General features: G+C 40.3%; 1 protein-coding gene across 2 annotated transcripts; it reads left to right on the top strand.

The window, feature by feature from the left end:
* Positions 1 to 16,164: 16,164 nt before the first annotated feature.
* On the top strand, positions 16,165 to 19,611 carry LOC110864635 ((-)-germacrene D synthase). 2 transcript variants are annotated; one of them, XM_022113748.2, is made up of 7 exons: positions 16,165 to 16,314; positions 17,346 to 17,619; positions 17,697 to 18,084; positions 18,177 to 18,395; positions 18,505 to 18,643; positions 18,747 to 18,995; positions 19,071 to 19,611. In XM_022113748.2, the coding sequence occupies exons 1-7, from the start codon at positions 16,231 to 16,233 to the stop codon at positions 19,362 to 19,364; spliced, it is 1,647 nt and encodes a 548-aa protein (XP_021969440.1). In that variant the 5' UTR covers positions 16,165 to 16,230; the 3' UTR covers positions 19,365 to 19,611. The 2 variants fall into 2 exon arrangements, with proteins under 2 accessions (XP_021969440.1, XP_035830113.1); XM_035974220.1 differs by having other exon boundaries at positions 16,199 to 16,314; positions 16,473 to 17,619.
* Positions 19,612 to 22,586: the final 2,975 nt, after the last annotated feature.

Here is a 22,586-nt window from a genome sequence, read left to right on the forward strand (position 1 = left end):
ATAGGTATTGGGCTCACCCTCAACCATGTAGCTCATGAAGTCAGGACCAAAGGACTTTTCAACCCTTTGTCGTTTACTTCGTCTAAGCTCACCCTCCTCGACCTCAGGTCGTTCATGTCTTTCATCTATCCTAGTAGATGAACTTGGTCCTGCTTCATCTAACCATGTAGATGAACCTGGACCGGCTTCATCAACCACTCTTGATGAAGGTGCATGTGTTTGTCCTAACATAGGAAACACATTCTCAAAATATGAGACGATATTAGGATTTGCCTCCATGATAGTGTGTTTGTGTACATCGGGATTCTTGGATTCATATACAAGAAAACGATGTGCACTACTTTGATGTACATATCCAATGAAAATGCAATCAACAGTTTTGGGTCCTATCCTAAGAGCCTTAGGAGGTGGTACAATCACCTTAGCTAGGCACCCCCACACTTTCAAGTATTTGTAAGATGGCTTCCTTTTTCTCCATAACTCATATGGAGTTTCGTCCCTATTTTTCAAGGGTATCCTGTTCAAAAGATAGTTTGCTAAGAGAATGGCGTCCCCCCACATTTCTCGGTTCACTCCCGAGCATATCAACATGGCGTTCATCATTTCTTTCAATGTGCGGTTCTTTCGTTCACCGCCATTTGATTGTGGAGAATAAGGAGGTGTACACTCATGTACAATGCCACTTTTTGCGCATAAATCCGCAAAAGGTGCAACATATTCACCTCCTCGATCGCTTCTCAAAGCTTTTATATTCTTTTTAAGTTGATTCTCAACTTCATTTTTATACAAGATAAACTTCTCTATTTCTTCGTCTTTACTCTTAAGTAAATACACGTAGCAATATTTCGTACAATCATCAATGAATGTGATGAAATACTTATTCCATCCACGCGTGGGAACCGCTTTTAAATCACACACATCGGTATGAATTAAATCAAGGGGTTCGGTTATTCGTTCAACCGATTTAAACGATGATCTCGTAAATTTGGATTCAACACATGTCTCGCATTTGTGATTGGACTCGATATGGAATGTTGGTATCAAGTTTAATTTAATTAAACGTCGTAATGAATTAAAATTTACATGTCCTAGTCATCAATGCCAAACATTAGAAGACTCAACCATGTAAGTAGAAGTAGAACTTTCATTCATATTCTTGTTTTGGTTCACAACAATTACATTCATTTTAAACATTCCATTAAGGGCATAGCCCTTTCCAACAAACATTCCACGTCTAAAAAGAACAAAATTGTCCAATTCAAACACTAGACGAAATCCAAACTTGTTGAGCATCCATCCCGACACGAGATTCTTTCTTATCTCTGGGACATAAAGCACGTTGGTCAAAGTAAGCTCCTTGCCAGACGTCATCTTCAGGATGACAGTCCGTTGATGCTTGCGGTAGCTTTATTTCCCATATAAAACTTTTCTTCACCTGACGCTTCCTTGAATGTAGAGAAAAGAGCCTTGTCTCCACAAACATGGCGGGTTGCACCCGTGTCAACGAACCATCCTTTTGGGTTTTCACCCATCGCGTTGACTTCTTTAATCATAGCCGCTTCCTCGGTTATCATTGCGATTAGAGGCATACCATCCTCATCAACCATGTGCGCACGCTCACGCTTAGGTTTCTTGCATTGGTTAGCACGGTGCCCCGTCTCGTTACAATTGTAACAAGTACCTTGGAAAGGCGCAGACTTCTTTTTCACAGCCCCCTTTTTAGGTCCAAGGTTGTTAACCTTTGCTTTCCCTTTGTTGTCCTTTTTACCCTAGCCTTTCTTGCCCTTTGAGGACTCCCCAAGTTCCACCATGTTTGCCTTAGCCGAAGCTTGCAAAATGGTACCTTTTAGGGCCACCCTGTTGTCCTCTTCTGTACGAAGACAGACGACAAGATCCTCAATCGACATTTCCTTTCGCTTGTGTTTAAGATAATTCTTAAAGTCCACCCAAGCTGGAGGTAATTTCTCGATCATGGCTGCCACTTGAAATGTCTCGTAGAGTACCATACCCTCAGCATGGATGTCATGAAGTATAATTTGTAACTCTTGGACTTGGTTCATAACAGTCTTGTTATCAACCATTTTGAAGTCCAAGAAACGGGCGACAACAAATTTCTTTTTTCCCGCATCTTCCATTTTGTACTTTTTCTCCAAAGACTCCCATAATTCTTTGTAAGTCTTGATATTATAGTACACATTATATGTCACACCCCCAAAATCCACCTGCGGAGTATCACCGCTTGGGAGCGTGACTGACCAGGATCAAGCCACCAATCATACAGAACATTGTATAAAGTAAAAGTAAACACATTATAATCCAAACCATTTCCATATGAAAGGTGTTTCCAAAACATAAGTAAGTTAACATTGTTTAGCGGAAGCGTATTATTGTAAAACCCATAGCAAATAAGTATCAAACATCAAAAGTGTTTAACAAGGTGATCACGATCCAAGCCCCACAACGACCAGCTTCTCCGTGTGCAAGCTCCAAGTACCTAACGATCTGCAAGGCATGTAACAGAATGATCAACAAACTAGTTGAGCGAGTTCACAGAAAGTAAATGCGTAATAGTAAGTTCGTTTGTAACAGGTGGCTCTACTGGGCCGTAATAGTGATCAGTATAGGTATCCTGCACATCCGAGGATAGTGATCAGTATAAGTATCCTTCACAACCGAGGATAGTGATCAGTATAAGTATCCTTCACAACCGAGGATAGTGATCAGTATAGGTATCCTTCACAACCGAGGATAGTGATCAGTATAGGTATCCTTCACATCCGAGGATAGTAATATAGTAATCTAGTCATAGTGTCAGTAGTGTATCTATTCAACCTTATCCTTTCAATCCCATTCCCAACACCCCGGGAATCCCATGCCTTGGTAAGAGTGTGAACTCACCTTGGTTTGCTCGGTATGCTAGGTTATGTACTCACAAGTAATTAATCAAGTCCTATTGTATGCACGTATAACAAATCAGTTCATGTTCGAAATGATACGCATGCAAGTCGAGTGTCACACAAATACAAATGTAAACATTCATCATCTAGCATGGCATGTCAAATAATTCAAGTATACCTTCCATCCTTCGAAATATGTTATAACCCATTATCTTTCGAAGGATGTCTATAATCCTACAATATCTTTCGAATCCAGCCTTATCTTTCGACGCACATCCACCTTTCGGTTCATGTGTCATCTTTCGGTCAAACAGTTATCTTTCGGTCTCAACTATGTTTCGTATACTAACATCATTCGGTCAAAGTTATCCTTCGGTCAACACTACTATGGTTCGAAGGTCAAGCATCTTTCGACATACACTCATCTTTCGACAATAACTATGTTTCGAGTAGACAAGTATCTTTCGACACAATCAGTTACGTTTTCACAATCAGTTACGTTTTCACAGAAACAGAAACAGAAACCCTAATCGTCTGCAGCCGTCATCATCATTAACAATCATCAGAATTCATTTAGCACATCTCATCACAACGCAATCATCCTGAAATCATTGTCTAGCATGAACCCTAGTTTAAACGTATCCCAAAACCGACTAACACACAATATCGACACTAACAAAAATAATGGCCAATTCCAGATTAACGGCACTCATAAATCAGTATTCAACCGTAACGAGTTTCACATAGAATCATATATATATATATATATATCCGACAACAACAATCCTATGGGAAATCTATATCCTCAATATCGTAACAAGAACCCTAATATTTAACATAAATTTCAGATTACATCAACAATCAAAACACACGACACGTGAGCACATACGCAGAGGAACGAACGATCAAATCAAATAGATTTACTAACCGAGATGAGGGTTTGGTCACGCAAAGGTTTCCGGTGGTTTCTGGTTTGCCGTCACAGTGAAATAGTTCTAGGGTTGAGAAAAATGACAGTCGACTACGTGCATTCACGTATAAATACGTATTACAGAAATGGGCCAAGCCCATCTGAAAGACTGGGCCGAAGGATCTGAATTCCAGTCGAAGGATATGCTTCGTGGCCGAAGGATGTCGAAGGATAAAGTCCTTGGTCGAAGGATATGTTTCGAGATCCTTCGAACCGAAAGTTGATCCTTCGAATCGAAGGATATGTTTCGAGATCCTTCGATCTGCATATCATGTTTCGATCTAGACTAAGTGTTTTAATAATATTTCTAATATTATATTCTACCACAGCAAGTAATCACATATATGCAACACGACAATACGTTTCATTAAAACACAACGCATACAATTTCAAGTCCACAATCCAGACAACTAAACAGTCAAAGTCAACGCGCATTTAATGCGAAAGTGAAAGTCAGAAACTCGAGTTGTCACATTATCCCCAACTTAAAAGAAATTTCGTCCCGAAATTTGGTACGCACTCACTGAGGAAGCTAGGTAAGTTACATTGTTCACTGGTTTTCCTGGGGTGTCACATCATCCCCCCGTTGGTTTGGAATTTCGTCCCGAAATTCAGTAGTAGTAGCTTCAGCCTCAGAAGTGGATGCATTGGTTTCGAATAGCTGGGGGTACTTTTCTTTCATCTGGTCTTCGCGTTCCCAGGTATACTCTGGACCACGCTGGGAGTTCCAACGAACTCGAACAAGAGGGATTCTCTTGTGTTTGAGGACCTTAACATCCCGGTCCGTGATTTCAACTGGTTCCTCGACGAACTGCAACCGCTCATCGATAGTGAGTTCCTTAAAAGGAACTATAAGGGTCTCATCTGATAGGCATTTCTTCAGATTCGACACGTGAAATACATTGTGAACTGCACCAAGTTCAGCTGGTAGGTTTAATCTGTAGGCTACTTTGCCAATCTTTTCTAAGATTTCGAATGGTCCGACGTACCGCGGATTCAGTTTGCCTCGTTTACCAAATCGAACCACACCCTTCCAGGGTGAAACTTTCAATAAAACCCGGTCCCCGACCTCAAATTCCAATGGCTTTCTACGCTTGTCCGCGTAGGCTTTCTGACGGTCGCGTGCTGCCGCCATGCGTTGTCGTATCTGTGCAATCTTTTCTGTGGCGTCCACTACAATATCTGGACCCGTAATCTGACTATCCCCCACCTCTGCCCAACAGAGAGGTGACCGGCATTTACGTCCGTACAATGCCTCGAATGGAGCGGCTTGAATGCTGGTATGGTAACTGTTATTGTACGAGAACTCCACCAAAGGGAGGTGCTTTTCCCAGCCGTTGCCGAAATCGATAACACACGCTCGAAGCATGTCTTCTAGAGTTTGAATAGTTCGCTCAGACTGCCCATCCGTCTGAGGATGATATGCTGTGCTCATGTCTAATCGTGAGCCGAAGGATTTGTGCATCGCTTGCCAAAGCTCTGACGTGAATCGTGCATCGCGATCCGAAATAATAGAGGTGGGCACTCCGTGCCTCGAAACAACTTCTTTAAGATAAACGTCTGCGAGAGTGGAGAACTTATCCGTTTCCTTGATCGGTAGGAAGTGTGCAGACTTGGTGAGTCGATCAACTATGACCCATATTGTATCGTTCCCACGCTGAGATCTAGGCAGACCGGTAACAAAATCCATGGAAATTTCTTCCCATTTCCATTGTGGTATCTTAGGCTGCTGAAGTAGACCAGCTGGTTTCTGATACTCAACCTTGACTCTCGCACAGGTTAAGCATTTTCCAACGTATGTAGCGATGTGAGCCTTCATACTAGGCCACCAATAGGTAGTGCTAATGTCGTGGTACATTTTATCCGACCCTGGATGTACCGAATAGCGAGACTTGTGGGCTTCATCCATTACAAGCTCGCGTAAACCGCCATAAAGTGGGACCCAAATACGCCCCGTTACATAGTAGGCGCCGTCTTCCTTTTGTTCCATGTGTTGCCTTGAGCCGCGTAAGGCTTCAGCTTTGACGTTTTCGGGTTTCAGTGCTTCTAACTGAGCAGCTCGTATCTGTGCAGGAAGACTGGACTGAATAGTAAGTTGTAGCGCTCGCACGCGCTTAGGTAGAGTGTCTTTCCGACTGAGGGCATCAGCCACAACATTGGCCTTGCCTGGATGATACTTGATGGCGCATTCGTAGTCGTTTAGAAGTTCAACCCATCTCCGTTGACGCATATTCAAATCCTTTTGCTTAAGAATATGCTCGAGACTCCTGTGATCGGTGTAAATCGTGCACCTGGTACCGTACAGGTAGTGTCGCCATATCTTAAGCGCGAAAACAACAGCTCCCAGCTCTAAATCGTGCGTCGTGTAGTTCCGTTCATGAACCTTGAGTTGCCGCGAAGCGTAGGCTATAACCTTATCCCGCTGCATCAATACGCAACCCAGACCCTGTATTGATGCGTCACAATAAACCACGAAATCTTCCGTGCCCTCTGGCAATGAGAGAATAGGTGCGCTGCAAAGCCTATCCTTTAAGTACTGAAAAGCGATCTCCTGGGACTCTCCCCAGCGATAGGTGACACCCTTCTGTGTCAGTAGCGTAAGCGGTTGAGCGATCTTAGAAAAGTCTTTGATGAACCGTCGATAATAACCTGCCAAACCCAAAAATTGGCGTATTTCTGTCGGTGTACGCGGTGCTGGCCAGTTTCTGATCGAATCAACCTTGGATGGATCGACATGAATCCCATCCTTGTTCACCACATGGCCTAAGAAGTGGACTTCACGAAGCCAGAAGTCGCATTTTGAAAACTTTGCGTACAATTGCTCTTTTCGAAGAAGTTCCAAGATAAGACGTAAGTGCTGCTCGTGCTCCTCCTGACTCTTGGAGTAAATCAGGATGTCGTCGATGAAAACAATGACGAACTTGTCGAGATAGGGTTTGCACACCCTGTTCATAAGATCCATAAATACTGCAGGCGCGTTTGTAAGCCCGAACGGCATAACCAAGAACTCGTAGTGACCGTAGCGAGTTCTGAAAGCGGTTTTGGAGACGTCCTCATCCCGGACTCTCAGCTGATGATACCCTGACCTTAAATCAATCTTGGAATAGTAACACGACCCTTGCAACTGGTCGAATAGGTCATCTATGCGCGGAAGAGGATAACGGTTCTTCACCGTCACCTTATTGAGTTCGCGGTAGTCGATGCACATCCTGAACGTACCGTCTTTCTTCTTCACAAATAACACTGGAGCTCCCCAAGGCGAAGAGCTTGGACGAATAAAGCCCTTTTCCAAGAGCTCTTGTAGCTGCTTTGACAGTTCCTCCAGTTCGGTTGGAGCTAAACGATACGGTGCGCGGGCTATTGGTGCTGCTCCAGGAGCTAACTCAATCTGAAACTCAACTTGACGATGAGGAGGTAAACCAGGTAAATCTTCAGGAAACACTTGAGGAAAATCACGCACAACTGGTATATCCTCCAGCTTCTTTTCCTTTGTTGATGCGTCAGTGACAAGTGCCAGAATGGCAGTATGTCCCTTTCGTAAACATTTCTGCGCCTTTAAGTAAGAGATGATGCCAACCACAGCACCACTCTTGTCACCTTGTACTTCGAGAGGTTCTTGACTGGAGCGAGGAATACGAATAACTTTTTCTTTGCATAAGATCTCCGCATGATGTTGGGATAACCAATCCATACCGATGACGACGTCGAAACTACCCAAAACTATGGGTATGAGATCAATCGGGAAAGTCTGACCCGCTAGAACAATACTACAACCCTTGACTATATGCGCGGCTTCTACACTTTTACCATTGGCTAGTTCTACGACGTGTTTGGTGTCTAGAGGTGTTGGTGTACGTTTTAATAATTTACTCATTTTCAAGGACATATAACTTGTATCAGCACCCGAATCAAACAAGACAGTAACATAAATATCGTCGAGAAGAAACTTACCCATAACCACATTGGGATCATTCACTGCATCTCCTCGACCCAACACAAAAGCACGACCACGAGCTTCATTGCCGTTGTTGTTGTTGTTTCCCCCGTTGTTGTTACCATTACCCTGATTGTTGTTATGGTTGTTGTTGTTCTGGTTTCTGTTCAGCTGAGGGCAATGCCTTTTGAAGTGACCCTCTGCACCGCAATGAAAACACCCTTTGTTACCCTGCTGCTGATTCTGCTGTGCTTGAGGTTGCTGCTGATTCTGGTTTGCAGGTTGAGGGCTTCTACAATCTTTGGCCTCATGACCCGTCTTGAGGCATCTTTGACAACGAACCTGGTTACACTGGCCACGATGATGCTTGTTGCAGGTGTTACACTTTGGAAGATTTCCTCGATACCTTCCCTGTCTGTGGCTGCCTGAGGAGTGCTGACTTGGACTCTGGTAACTGTCTGTCTTTCGCTGTTGAGCTTGTGACTGCACTGAAGCTGATCCCTTGCTAGAATCCCCATCCCATTTTCTCTTACTTTCACTGGGAGTAGCAAGTGTAGTAGAAGCAGTAGCGGTAGCAGTAGCACTGATACGCTTAGGCAGTTTATTCTGATCCACTGCCTGATCGGTGATGCGGTGAGCGAGACGCTGGATTTCCTGGATGTTGTTGAGATTAGCCGAGGTAACGTGGCTCTGTATTTCTGGTGCCAACCCTTTGAGGTACAACTCAATACGCTTGTATGGAGGGTCCACCATAGTTGGACATAACACAGCCAACTCATTCGATCTCTTGGTGTAAGCTTCGATTTCCGAACCAACCATTTTCAAGTTATACAACTCATCCTCCAACTTGTGAATGTCTTCTCTAGTGCAGTATTCCCTCTTGATCAATTCTTTGAAATCATTCCAGGGTGTGGCGTTAGCAGCTGCCAACCCTAAGATCTGCACTTGTGCGTTCCACCAAGTGAGCGCAATCCCTTCAAGTGTGCCAGTGGCGAACTTCACCCTGCGAGCCTCAGGGCATTCACACATTTCGAAAACCGACTCGAGCTTTTCAAACCAGTGGAGGAGTCCAACTGCTCCCTCCGTGCCACTGAACGAGCTAGGACGACATTCCATGAAATTCTTGAAGGTGCACCCAGGCTGTTGCTGAGCGGGTTGACCTATTGTGTACGAATAGGGCAAAGTTAAGTACGAGAATTAATGTAGGATCTAAAGATCCTAGTGTCTATACTGCAGGGTATACTACCTGCTTGGGCGGCTGCAACTGCCGCAGCAACAAGAGCCTCTAGCTGGGCTTGAGTCATGGTAATTCGTGCGGCCATTGATCTTCACATCAAAGGCAACATAAGTGAGAAAGGTTCGCGAATAGTGCGATGACAGAAGAGTGTAAGCACATAAGTATTCTCATGCAATGACAAGTTGTGAGCAAGGTAATGTAAGCATACTACGAGCAAAGTTCTATGCAAATTCTAGCAATGTAGGCAATAAACATAAACCTTATTACCTAGGAAGTTGAGTCTTGCACGTGGAGCGAAGCGTCGTTGTGGATCGTTGAGAGCACTGTTCTGGTTATAGTCTGGTTTTAATAAAAACGTTTTCCCATATTAAAACCAAGTTCTCTATAACCAATGGCTCTGATACCAATCTGTCACACCCCCAAAATCCACCTGCGGAGTATCACCGCTTGGGAGCGTGACTGACCAGGATCAAGCCACCAATCATACAGAACATTGTATAAAGTAAAAGTAAACACATTATAATCCAAACCATTTCCATATGAAAGGTGTTTCCAAAACATAAGTAAGTTAACATTGTTTAGCGGAAGCGTATTATTGTAAAACCCATAGCAAATAAGTATCAAACATCAAAAGTGTTTAACAAGGTGATCACGATCCAAGCCCCACAACGACCAGCTTCTCCGTGTGCAAGCTCCAAGTACCTAACGATCTGCAAGGCATGTAACAGAATGATCAACAAACTAGTTGAGCGAGTTCACAGAAAGTAAATGCGTAATAGTAAGTTCGTTTGTAACAGGTGGCTCTACTGGGCCGTAATAGTGATCAGTATAGGTATCCTGCACATCCGAGGATAGTGATCAGTATAAGTATCCTTCACAACCGAGGATAGTGATCAGTATAAGTATCCTTCACAACCGAGGATAGTGATCAGTATAGGTATCCTTCACAACCGAGGATAGTGATCAGTATAGGTATCCTTCACATCCGAGGATAGTAATATAGTAATCTAGTCATAGTGTCAGTAGTGTATCTATTCAACCTTATCCTTTCAATCCCATTCCCAACACCCCGGGAATCCCATGCCTTGGTAAGAGTGTGAACTCACCTTGGTTTGCTCGGTATGCTAGGTTATGTACTCACAAGTAATTAATCAAGTCCTATTGTATGCACGTATAACAAATCAGTTCATGTTCGAAATGATACGCATGCAAGTCGAGTGTCACACAAATACAAATGTAAACATTCATCATCTAGCATGGCATGTCAAATAATTCAAGTATACCTTCCATCCTTCGAAATATGTTATAACCCATTATCTTTCGAAGGATGTCTATAATCCTACAATATCTTTCGAATCCAGCCTTATCTTTCGACGCACATCCACCTTTCGGTTCATGTGTCATCTTTCGGTCAAACAGTTATCTTTCGGTCTCAACTATGTTTCGTATACTAACATCATTCGGTCAAAGTTATCCTTCGGTCAACACTACTATGGTTCGAAGGTCAAGCATCTTTCGACATACACTCATCTTTCGACAATAACTATGTTTCGAGTAGACAAGTATCTTTCGACACAATCAGTTACGTTTTCACAATCAGTTACGTTTTCACAGAAACAGAAACAGAAACCCTAATCGTCTGCAGCCGTCATCATCATTAACAATCATCAGAATTCATTTAGCACATCTCATCACAACGCAATCATCCTGAAATCATTGTCTAGCATGAACCCTAGTTTAAACGTATCCCAAAACCGACTAACACACAATATCGACACTAACAAAAATAATGGCCAATTCCAGATTAACGGCACTCATAAATCAGTATTCAACCGTAACGAGTTTCACATAGAATCATATATATATATATATATCCGACAACAACAATCCTATGGGAAATCTATATCCTCAATATCGTAACAAGAACCCTAATATTTAACATAAATTTCAGATTACATCAACAATCAAAACACACGACACGTGAGCACATACGCAGAGGAACGAACGATCAAATCAAATAGATTTACTAACCGAGATGAGGGTTTGGTCACGCAAAGGTTTCCGGTGGTTTCTGGTTTGCCGTCACAGTGAAATAGTTCTAGGGTTGAGAAAAATGACAGTCGACTACGTGCATTCACGTATAAATACGTATTACAGAAATGGGCCAAGCCCATCTGAAAGACTGGGCCGAAGGATCTGAATTCCAGTCGAAGGATATGCTTCGTGGCCGAAGGATGTCGAAGGATAAAGTCCTTGGTCGAAGGATATGTTTCGAGATCCTTCGAACCGAAAGTTGATCCTTCGAATCGAAGGATATGTTTCGAGATCCTTCGATCTGCATATCATGTTTCGATCTAGACTAAGTGTTTTAATAATATTTCTAATATTATATTCTACCACAGCAAGTAATCACATATATGCAACACGACAATACGTTTCATTAAAACACAACGCATACAATTTCAAGTCCACAATCCAGACAACTAAACAGTCAAAGTCAACGCGCATTTAATGCGAAAGTGAAAGTCAGAAACTCGAGTTGTCACATTATACAAGGCATCCGAGAGACCGTTGAGAACATAGTGTCGACATATAAAGTCCGAGTGCTTCTACGCCTCTACCGCGCTCAGAGCCTGAGGCCTGAGCATCGGTCTCCCCTTCTGCAGGTTGGGGAACGGTCTCCGTCAAGAACCTCGCAAGGTTCATGGTGGTCAAGTAGAAGAACATCTTCTGTTGCCACCTCTTGAAGTGGAGACCCGAGAACTTCTCGGGTCGTTCAGCATGATTTGCCACTGTGGACGCTCCCACAGTGTTGGCAGGGGTACCGACAACGATGTTGACGTTGGTATTTTCAGTCGACATTCTGATAAATTCCACAAAACCAAGTTAATAAAATAATAAATGTGCTAATTTATTATTTATCCAATGTAAAGAGTTTTTGAAACCCCCGCGCAGCTTCTAAGTCCAACTTTGAAGACTACAACAGTAGGTTTTTAGAACTCAGCGACAGAAAGTAGTAGAAAAATAATCTGTTTTGACAAAGTCGCTACTTTGAATCAAAAACAGGAAGAAAAATCTGTTTTTTTTAAACGCAACTATATGAATTCAAAACTGGTTTGAATCCACAGCAGAATATGTTTGTGATTCTACACGAACGGTGTTTTAAAAAATTTGTTTTAAGATTAGGAATCCGTTCGTGTAAAATAAATAAAATAATTTATTAACTTGAATTACAAGAACAAAACAGAATTACAACTGAAAGAATAATACTATTACAACTGAAAAAAGGGAAAAACAATAACAAAAACTCGAACAGAAAAACTGTTCTTGGCTGAGGATCGTGTTAGACACGGGTCCCTTAAAACAAATTTCGTGTCTCCCAGGAGAACACGTTTGTTTCCAGGATACAACAGCCGCAAGCAGTTGCACTGCCGGTCTTGACTCCAACCCGAAGGTGTACCTTGCTGCTTGAAAGATGAAGATAGCTGTAGAGAGAGATTGTAGAGATGTGTGTTATCGGTGTGTTTGGTCTTCAATAGGATGCTCCTATTTATAGTTGCAAGTCTTGAAGAAACTGAAAAGTGAATTAAATGGGTGAATTAAACTGCATTAAACGTCTTTAATGCACTTTAATTCGTCACTTAATTCTCAGTCAAACGCATTAACTTCGTCAGTTTCAAATGCTGAAGGTAACTGCACTAGCATTAACTGCTGCTCGAAGCTTCTGCGCGCGCGCGCGCAAGACACACTGGTGCGCGCGCAGGTCTACACCCGCATGCGCGGTGCGTCCACTTGGCTCACTGCCATGCGCGCGTGCGCCATACTCACTCAGGTCCATGCACGTATGCGCGCGTGTGCCACATCACCTGTGAGCTTCTACGAGCACGCCACACAGTCGCGCCGTTTTGGCTCACTTAGGTGCGCCGTGTACGTCACCTCAGTGCGCATGCACCATGCGCGCAACCGCACGCCTTGGTGCCATGTGTACTCGCGCGCATGACTGCCACGTCATGCGCCACTGCGCGCGGATCCACCAGGGTCATGCGCATGCATCCCACGTTACCAACCACCTGGTCCTCGCAGACCTTGCTTCCCCACGCGCACGCGGTCAAAAATACAAAGCGGCTCCCAAGCGGCTCGCGGCGATGCGAGCGTGCACCATCAAAGCGCCACATTGCGCCTCATCGCCCACGCCACGCGCGCGCGTGTGCGAGTGCGTGTGCGAGTTAGGGTGCTCCGCACCCTTTGCGAATACACTAGTGAGTGCTTCCGTGAAACAATAAGGATGGAGAGATCCTACTTAAATACCCCTTTAACTTCCATCTCTCATCCGATGTGGGACAAGGTGCCACTTTCCCACTTATTTCAGGATTCAAGCTTCAAACACCAAACTTTGAGCATCGATATCTCATTCATATTAGCTCCGTTTTGGACGTGGTTTAGTTCGTTGCGAAGCTCTTCTAACATAGAACACAAACCCACAAATAAATACATAAAATCCGCTCATTTTATTATATTTATTTCTAGTCCAAAATAGGAAAAAATCATTTTCCTATATTTGTGAAAAACGCTATTTTCCACAAAATTTCCAACAAAACTCATACTCAATAAAAAGACTTTTGTAGTTGAAGGAGCTTGAAGCTTTTAGGTTAGGAGTTTAAAGCTTTTGGTTGAATGCTCGTACTAGTAACGTTTACAAGTAGCTACAAGCTTTTAGTGAAAAAATGAGTATTTTAACCTCTAAAGATAATAAACTTTTTAGTTATGTTTATAGTTATAAACATTTTGGTCATTTTATACATTTTATTTAAAGATTCAGCTACTTTACCAAACACCTAAATATATCTAAAAAGCTACTGCCACAAGCTACATCTACCAACTACCAGCCACTAGTCAACAGCTTTCAACCACCAACCATCAGCTACTTTTGCCAAACATACCCTACATATTTGATTCAATCATTTGTATATAAAAGAAAATTATTAGGGTTAGTCGTATAAACGAATTAACTATTGCTTTTAGTTAATATATGTCACATTAGATAGTCTCTTGGCTACTAATTAGTCAAACCAGGTCGAAGTGCGGATTCCATTATTAGTTTATAACAAAGGGTTAGAATATAATAGAAAGTTTATTTGACTACGAAGGCTAGTAATTAATTTTGACCATCAATTGATTTAATCAAGGGCCAAGATTAAATGAGGAAAAAATGAAGGGAAGAAAAAAGGCGCATGAGTTTGTGTAAGTGCATTGTAGTCAATCTAGGACAATAATTTCTCTCTCCTCCAATTCCCCCCATTTTTTAAACGTTAATAACTTTTGATACGACTTTATTATTTTATAAAAATTGCACCAAAAAAACGAGCGTTTTTTAATCTTTAAAACGAGTATACTATTGCTATATTTTCGAAAAAAAAATTTGAAAACCCAGTTGCGTAAAACGCAATGGAAAAGACCCATTGCGTAAAACGCAATGAAACTGAAAAAAAAAGTTAAAAAAATGACTTTTTCTAAAATGCAATGCACCAAAAACACAAAGAAATGTCTTATTTGTAAAACGCAATGGCCAGAAAACACAAAGAAATGTCTTATTTCTAAAACGCAATAGCCTAGAAACACAAAAGAAAGTGTACTTTTCTAAAACGCAATGGACTGAAAACACATAAAAATGTGTTTTTACCTAAAACGCAATGCACCAAAAACACAAAAAAATGTCTTATTTTTAAAACGCAATGGCCAGAAAACACTTAAAAATGTCTTTTTTCTAAAACGCAATGGACTGAAAACACCTAAAAATGTGTTTTACCTAAAACGCAATGACTAAAAACACTTCAAAAATGTGTTTATCTAAAACGCAGTAGCCAAAAAACACATAAAAATGTCTTATTTTAAAACGCAATGGCCTAAAAACACAAAAGAAAGTGTATTTTCTAAAAGCAATGGACTGAAACACATAAAAATGTGTTTACCTAAAACGCAATGAACTAAAAACACTTCAAAAATGTGTTTTTCTAAAACACAATAGCTAGAAAACACATAAAACTCAATTATCTTTGAAAGGCAATGGACAGAAAACACATAAAACTCTCTTATTTCTAAAACGCAATGGACACATAAAACTGTCTGTGAATTGTCTGAACCAGAGAGTAGCAAATAAAAAACTGTCTACGAATTACTGTCTTCGAAATGAGGCAATTTCTAGAAAATTAAATTTTCTGATGCACTTTTATTAAAGCAATTTAATCCCAGCCAGGGGCTACTATCTGGTTCAGATAAAAAACTGTCTACGAATTACTGTCTTCAACCCCAGCCAGGGGCTCTGCCCCTTGGACCCCACCAAGGGCTGCCGCCCCTTGGACCCTGCTACCAGGGGCGCTGCCCCCGGACCCCCGTCAAGATCGTAAAACGCAATGACTCAATTCAAAAACCCAGATCGTAAAAATGCAATTAAAAAAAAATCTTACATAGATCGAAGCCGCTTTCTTCAGATTTCTTCACCGATTGACGAAATTTGAATGTTAGAAACACTTATCAGTAATCGAATCGAACGAATCGAGTGAAATCACAGGGAAAAACCGAGATTTTATATGGTATTCAACTGGGTTTCTTCAAAAAAGCTGAAGAATACGTTGATCGGGTGTTTGAATCATTGATTGGTGATGAAAATCGCACTATAGTGTAGTGATTATTAAGATAGAAAGTGAAAAAATAGTTGAAGATGGTGGGTTTTGAAAATGGTGGGTTTTGAAGTTACCGGGGAGAAGAAGGAAAAAGAAAAGGACGTGATTGACTAAAATACCCTTTCTCTTTATTTTAAATTTTACCACATATCATAATCCTATTGCTTCCTATACTTTCTAGCAAAAATAAACTTTTATTTAATCCTTTCCCTTATAACAAATTCTAGAAAAAGGTTTTAACAAAATAGTTTTCATTATTTATTGCAATACTAGAAAAAGGTTTTAACAAATAGTTTTCATCATTTATTGCAATATAAGTTGACCATTTTCTTAAAATAATATATTATTTAATTTTTCAGTAAATTTAATTTCTGTAAAAAGAAATATCCGGTTCCGCCTTTTAATGTGTTGATTACGTCACGAGTTTTTGCTCCATCACCCCTCTATAAATACCAATCATCAGAGAAGAGTTGAAATATCAAAATAAAAAACCCATAATTCTTCCTTATAACATGGAAGTTAAACAGGAGGTTGTTCGCCCCATATCACACTTCCATCCAAGTATCTGGGGAGATCAGTTTCTCGTCTATGATGAGGTATGACCCTAAAATAATATCGACAATCTGTAAGACTAGAAGCATGTAAACCTTTTGATAACCTTTGCACAACTGTATCTGATAGCTACGTTTGCATGAAATATATAATCGATGTTTAATATGAAAAAGATTTATAAGTGTTTATTTCCCCAATATAGTTACTGTCAGGTTCATCTCTACCTATGAAGCACGGGGACGGCTGTTATCATCGAGTACCCATCTCAGGGATGGTTTGGGGACGGAAACGCCATAGGATGTCCCCAAACGTTTCCGGGAAAATGGGGACGGCATCTAAACAATTCCGGGAAAGTGGGGATGGTCGGTTGACGTTTCGGGGACGTTTCCTATTATGTTTTGTTTTAACTTTTAATTAAAGGTGCATATCGACCACATAGCGAGTAGATAGCGACTCAGATAGCGAATTCCAGCGAAAAATTCCAACTTTGGTGACGCTTTCTACCGGAAACCAGGAAGAAGATGAAGAAGATAGCGACGAATTTAGCCCCACTATCTTTCACTAGTTTCTATTTATTCACTAAAACTTGTAAAAATTTACATAAATAGTGTAAAAATTAATTTGTGCATTTTAACATTTAACCCTCTTAATTTTCACTAATTTACATTTAGTCCTTAAGTATATAATTATTACATAAAAAGTATAAAACTAACATTATATGTATATATATAAATTATAAATAGCAATTCATTTATATTTTTTTGGCCGTACCCGTATCTTATATTTTTGAGTTTTGCTGTTCCCATACCCCAGTCCCGTGCTACATAGATCTCCACAACAATGCATCACGGTGATGTTTTAGACTGGAACTGACAGTTTTTCTGTTAAATTTATATTAGTCATAAAAAAAGGTTAACATTTATTCAAAATTCAGTATGTTTAAACAAAATATATAAGTACTGGTACAACTCTTTAATGGTATGGTTCGAGAAATTGGCCCATGTACATGTAAGTGTGCTTATTAATTAACTTTTAAATTACACCTTCTCTGTGATTTGACGACAACAAAATTTAGCATGAGGAGAATGGTACAGTAGAGCAACTAATTAAAAGTCTGAAAGAAGAAGTGAGGAAAGATATAATGGTATTCTTGGATGAGCCGACCAAACATACTGACTTGTTGAAACTAGTCAATGATATCCAACTCCTCGGCATTGCCTACTGTTTTGAACAAGAGATCCTGAAAGCCTTGGGCCATATTTATAGTGTATATGGTGATGAATGGAATGGTGGTAGTGTTTCCCTTTGGTTTCGACTCCTCCGACAACAAGGGTTTTATGTTTCATGCGGTTAGTTTACATAACTAAGTTCAATTTGTTAATCACAATGCAAAAGAAGTTAACAACTTTTATATAAATAAAATCAGATATTTTCAACAAATACAAGAACGATGATGGAACTTTTAAGGAATCTTTAACTAGTGATGTTGAAGGCATGCTTGAGTTATATGAAGCAGCATATATGCGGGTGCGAGGGGAAGTTGTACTAGATGATGCTCTTGCTTTTACAAAAAGCCAACTAGAAAAAATAACAAAGGATCCCCTTCGATGGAATTGTGCTCTTTCTCTTTCTAAGCACGTAGAGGAAGCACTAGAGCGGCCTATATGGAAAAGGTTGCCAAGACTAGAGGCGTTGCGATACATACCTTTCTATGAACAACAAAATTCACATAATGGATCCTTGCTAAGACTTGCGAAATTGGAATTCAACCGGCTTCAATCTTTGCACAAAAGGGAGCTTAGCCAACTATCCAAGTATGTTTATTTGCTTTTTCAATAACTCTAATGATTACTACAGATTTGAAATGGTTTTAATTTTTGAGGTGTTTTGTTCTTAATTATTGTAGGTGGTGGAAAGATTTGGAACCTAAAGAGAATCTACATTATGTAAGAGACAGATTGGTTGAACTCTATTTCTGGGTTGTGGGTGTCTACTTTGAGCCTCAATATTCCCGTTCTAGAATTTTCTTAACAAAAGTGATAAAAATAGCAACAATTTTAGATGACACTTATGATAATTTTGGTACTTATGAAGAACTTGAGGTTTTCACTGAGGCGATAGAAAGGTTTGTATTGTCTACTCCTACATGAACTCAATGACTAATATGCACAATGATTGTTCTTAATACCAAATTTGTTTATGAAAATTATAGTTTACGTATACATTAACTATAGGTGGTCAGTTACCTGCGTCGATCCACTTCCAGATTACATGAAGTTCATATACAAAATACTCTTGGATACTTATGGTGAAATGGAGGAAATCATGGCAAGCGAAGGAAAATCATATCAAGTTGACTATGCCAAAGATTCGGTTAGTTTGAGTTTCTTTATGTTTGTAATGTTCTTTTTATACTGATAGTGATAGAACTTTTATACAGATAATGATAGAACTGATCAAAATGTGTCTTCCTCAGATGAAAGAGTTGAGCAGAAATTACATGATTGAAGCAAAATGGATGAATGAGGGATATGTACCAACATTGGAGGAGCATGAATTAGTTTCATTTATAACTGCAGGCTATAAAATGCTTATACCATCAAGTTTTATGAGCATGGGTGAGACAGTCAAAGAAGAAGCATTCAAATGGGCCCTTAGCTTCCCCCCTCTTGTAAAAGCTGCATCTGTAGTTAGTAGGATGATGGATGATATAATTGGTCACAAGGTATGTACAACTTTGAACTTTATTGTCAAGTAAATATAATATGATCAATGGTGAGTTTCACGAATAAAACTGTAGGAGGAGGGGAAAAGAAAGCATGTTGTGTCAACTGTGGAATGCTACATGAAGGAACACGATGTAACAGAGGAGTACGTCTATGACTTGTTTAAGCAAAGAGTTGAAGATGCATGGAAAGATATGAACCTAGAATTGCTTACATGTAATGACATTCCTGTTGCTCTTAAAATGCGTGCGATAAACCTGGCACGCGTAATAGAATCAATATATAAATATGGTGATTCTTTAAAAAACGTTGGAGCAGAAATGCAAAATACTATCAAATCTTGTTTCATAAATGAAATGAGTGTTTAAGTTCCGGATCTTCATAGATGGTGAAGATGTTAGCTGGTCCTTTCGAAGAACGAAAAATATGGTACCGAATAAGACGAATAAGACGTGAAGTTGTATTTGTGTTAAGTACTTCTATATGTTCAGCATGTATTTTTAACATATAATTTGTATTTTTAATCCAAGGTTGGTATATCAATCTATGGTTCATAGATTGACATAAGGTTTGTATTTATGTGGTTTTCAATAAAACAAGTATCATGATTGTACACTTGTTGCATCTAATATAAATATTAATTAACTGTATGTCCCACACAAGGGGAGAAAAGTTTGTTTGTACCCTACACAAGGAGGTAGCGTTGTTATATCCCACACAAGGAGATAGCGTTGTTCGTTCCGTTTCCCAACCACCGGGAACGCATGCTTTTAGAAAAGTTGTGAACTCACATCGGGTAGCTCGGCAGAAAGTTTACTTGGTCAGGTGTGCTGGTCAACCACGTCCTATTGTGGTTACCAGTATAGGTCAGGTTTGGGTACAAATAAGTCACTTATATCCTACCCGAATCTAACACATAACATACATGTGACACTAGTATATATGTTATTGGGCCTGTCCTATCACACGAGTAGTTAAACAGCAACAGCAACCCATAGTTAACAGCAATACACAGTCGAAAACATGACATCACATAGTGCGGCCCAATAACTGAGTTAAGCAGTCCAGTCGAAACCAGGTGGTCTCGACTCGAGATCATGAGGCCTCGAGTCGCAACCAAGAGGTTTCGAGTTGCAAGCAGAAGGTCTCGAGCAGTGCATACATGAGTCGAAACCCTGAGATCTCGAGTCGCGACCATGCTGGTCTTGACTCCTGAAGTGTGTTGGCTGGTTTCGAGTAGTACATCGATGGTCTCGAGTCGCAACCCCAAGGTCTCGACTCGTAATCACCTGCTGGAATCTTTCTAGAACTTTCACCAACATTTGTACTATCCAATCAGATTTCACAAACATGTTTTCATGTACCGTACATCACCAAAATGGATCAAAACAAGCATTTTTCAAATATTCATCACACATTCATACAGTTCATTATGTTCATAATTCTAAGTGGATCCAATCCAACATCATCTAATACTGTTTTATCGCTTCATTCCAACCGAAACAAATGCAGCCATTTTTATCACTAAAATCACTCTATCATGCACCCTAATCATCATCAACAACATTATTTCATCATCAAAAATTACCTTGATTTTGTTAACAAGTTCATCATCATCGTCACAACAAGGATTAATCATAGTTATTTTATGAGAACACTGTTAATCAATCATCTAATCATCCTAACACACCTCTACTCATATAAAATCATATAAGGTATATTGTTCATCAATCATGACAAGGAATATCAAGACATCACGGTTTGCCCATCATTCATCATTTAAACATTTAAAACAAGCAACCACCTATTATGCAACACATTCATACAACAGTCGAAATGTAACCAAGTAACCGGAGATTGTGTGGTGCAAGAGTGTGCGAGAATGGGTGATGAACCGAATGGGTGATGAACCAAGCTTTAAAGCCTTCGTCTTCCAGCCTGTTTCTCCAAGAAGAGTGTAGGGTGTTTAGTGAGATTAGGGTTTTCTAGAGAGAGAAAGGGATGAGAGGAGAGAGAAAATGGATAAGGAATGCTTGGGATTGATGAGACAATTATTTGCTGCCCAAAAATGAGAGCATGTCGGCGGTTTAGAAGGGTTTTATACCCTTCCAGAAATGTGCACCCTAAAAGGTTTCGAGTGGGCTTGATCGGTGTGCGGCCCAGTTGTTTTCGGGTCAGCAGACTCCGAGTCGTGACCGGGTGGTCTCGAGTTGGAACCGTGGTCTTGGATCATACTTATAAACATACGTAGTATATATATATATATATATATATATATATATATATATATATATATTTAATGACATAATACATATAACACATCAAAAAATTATATAATGGATATAAAACAAGATCACAGATTTTCATTTAAATATTCACATAACGGTATTACACAATAAGGCTGTCTGGGAAAACCCGAAGTGTATAACAACCCTCCTAAAATATTTAGAACGTCCCTATACGTCCTAAAATACACCCCGTATACGAGAAATAGGCCCAAAATACATTTAATTTAACAAAAATCTAATAAAATCAAGTTTAATAGTCCCTCGCGGGGCGCGACACAAACAACGGAGTCTGTCGCGGGTCGCGACAGCTCAACACTAGGCAAGCACCCGGTGCTGCCATGTGTCATCAACGTGTTGGGTCTAGTCGTCGACTCGGCTAAGCTAGGTCCTACCCTAGACAGCCTCGCGGACCGCGAAGGCTTAGCCTTCATCTCTCGCGGGCCGCAAGAAAATGGTTGATCAAAACTATAAATAGGGGCCTCAGGCATTCAGTTGCAAATCGTTCAGAATCTCAAACTCTCTCTCAATTTCTTGATAGTATCAATTATTCTTGGGTATTATACCCACTAAAATAGCGAAGCTCTGCCTCGATGTAAGTATTTTAACCCCTGGTTACGTATTAGATACGCTGCCCGATTGATCAAGTGCTCCGTAACACCTGTCGAGGCTCTGCCCGACGTAGTCGTTGGAGTTTCTGTCTCGGGGAGGGTATAACTAATGTAAATTGGGTTATTATACTAACGCATGTGCATTGTTTAATTAATAGATTATAACTAGGAATTCACAAAGGAAATACCTAAAGTAGCAATGTGAGTAATCTCCTTTTTGTAAACTGTTTTTACAAAACCTCAATTGTTTTTTACATTATAATTAACAGTGATTGAGTATTTGTAATTCTACAATTATCATCGGTATGTTGGGGTTTTGTATACAAAATTTGTTACTACACTGTGAGTAGTAACCTGACCACAAGTCGGGTTGACAGTACCATGGGTGGTAATTAAAGTAGAAATATAAACAAATGTAATTGCGAGATCGCCCTCAATACTGTACAATGATAAAACCTGTTTTGATTAAATTGGGATTCACTCACCAGTATTTCCCACTGACAAAATGTTTTTAAACGCGTTTCAGGTAACAAAATGTGAAAGCCAATTAGAAGCCATCTGGACAGCACTGAAGGCTTGGAAACGTGGCTATAAAAGTTACCTAAATAAAGAAGATGTTTTGATTCAATAAATTAGGGTTTATCCCTATAAACATGTTTGTAACAGAAACTTGGGAATTTCCCATGTGTTTATT

The sequence above is a fragment of the Helianthus annuus genome, chromosome 1 (assembly GCF_002127325.2).
Source record: "Helianthus annuus cultivar XRQ/B chromosome 1, HanXRQr2.0-SUNRISE, whole genome shotgun sequence".
Classification (NCBI taxonomy): domain Eukaryota; kingdom Viridiplantae; phylum Streptophyta; class Magnoliopsida; order Asterales; family Asteraceae; genus Helianthus; species Helianthus annuus.

What these genes read in the sequence shown, in the direction of transcription:
- LOC110864635 (XM_022113748.2), top strand. Translation starts at nt 16,231, where the DNA reads ATGGAAGTTAAACAGGAGGTTGTTCGCCCCATATCACACTTCCATCCA. An exon ending in TTGACTATGCCAAAGATTCG is followed by an intron (nt 18,644 to 18,746) that starts GTTAGTTTGAGT and finishes TGTCTTCCTCAG; the next exon opens with ATGAAAGAGTTGAGCAGAAA. An exon ending in ATGATATAATTGGTCACAAG is followed by an intron (nt 18,996 to 19,070) that starts GTATGTACAACT and finishes ATAAAACTGTAG; the next exon opens with GAGGAGGGGAAAAGAAAGCA.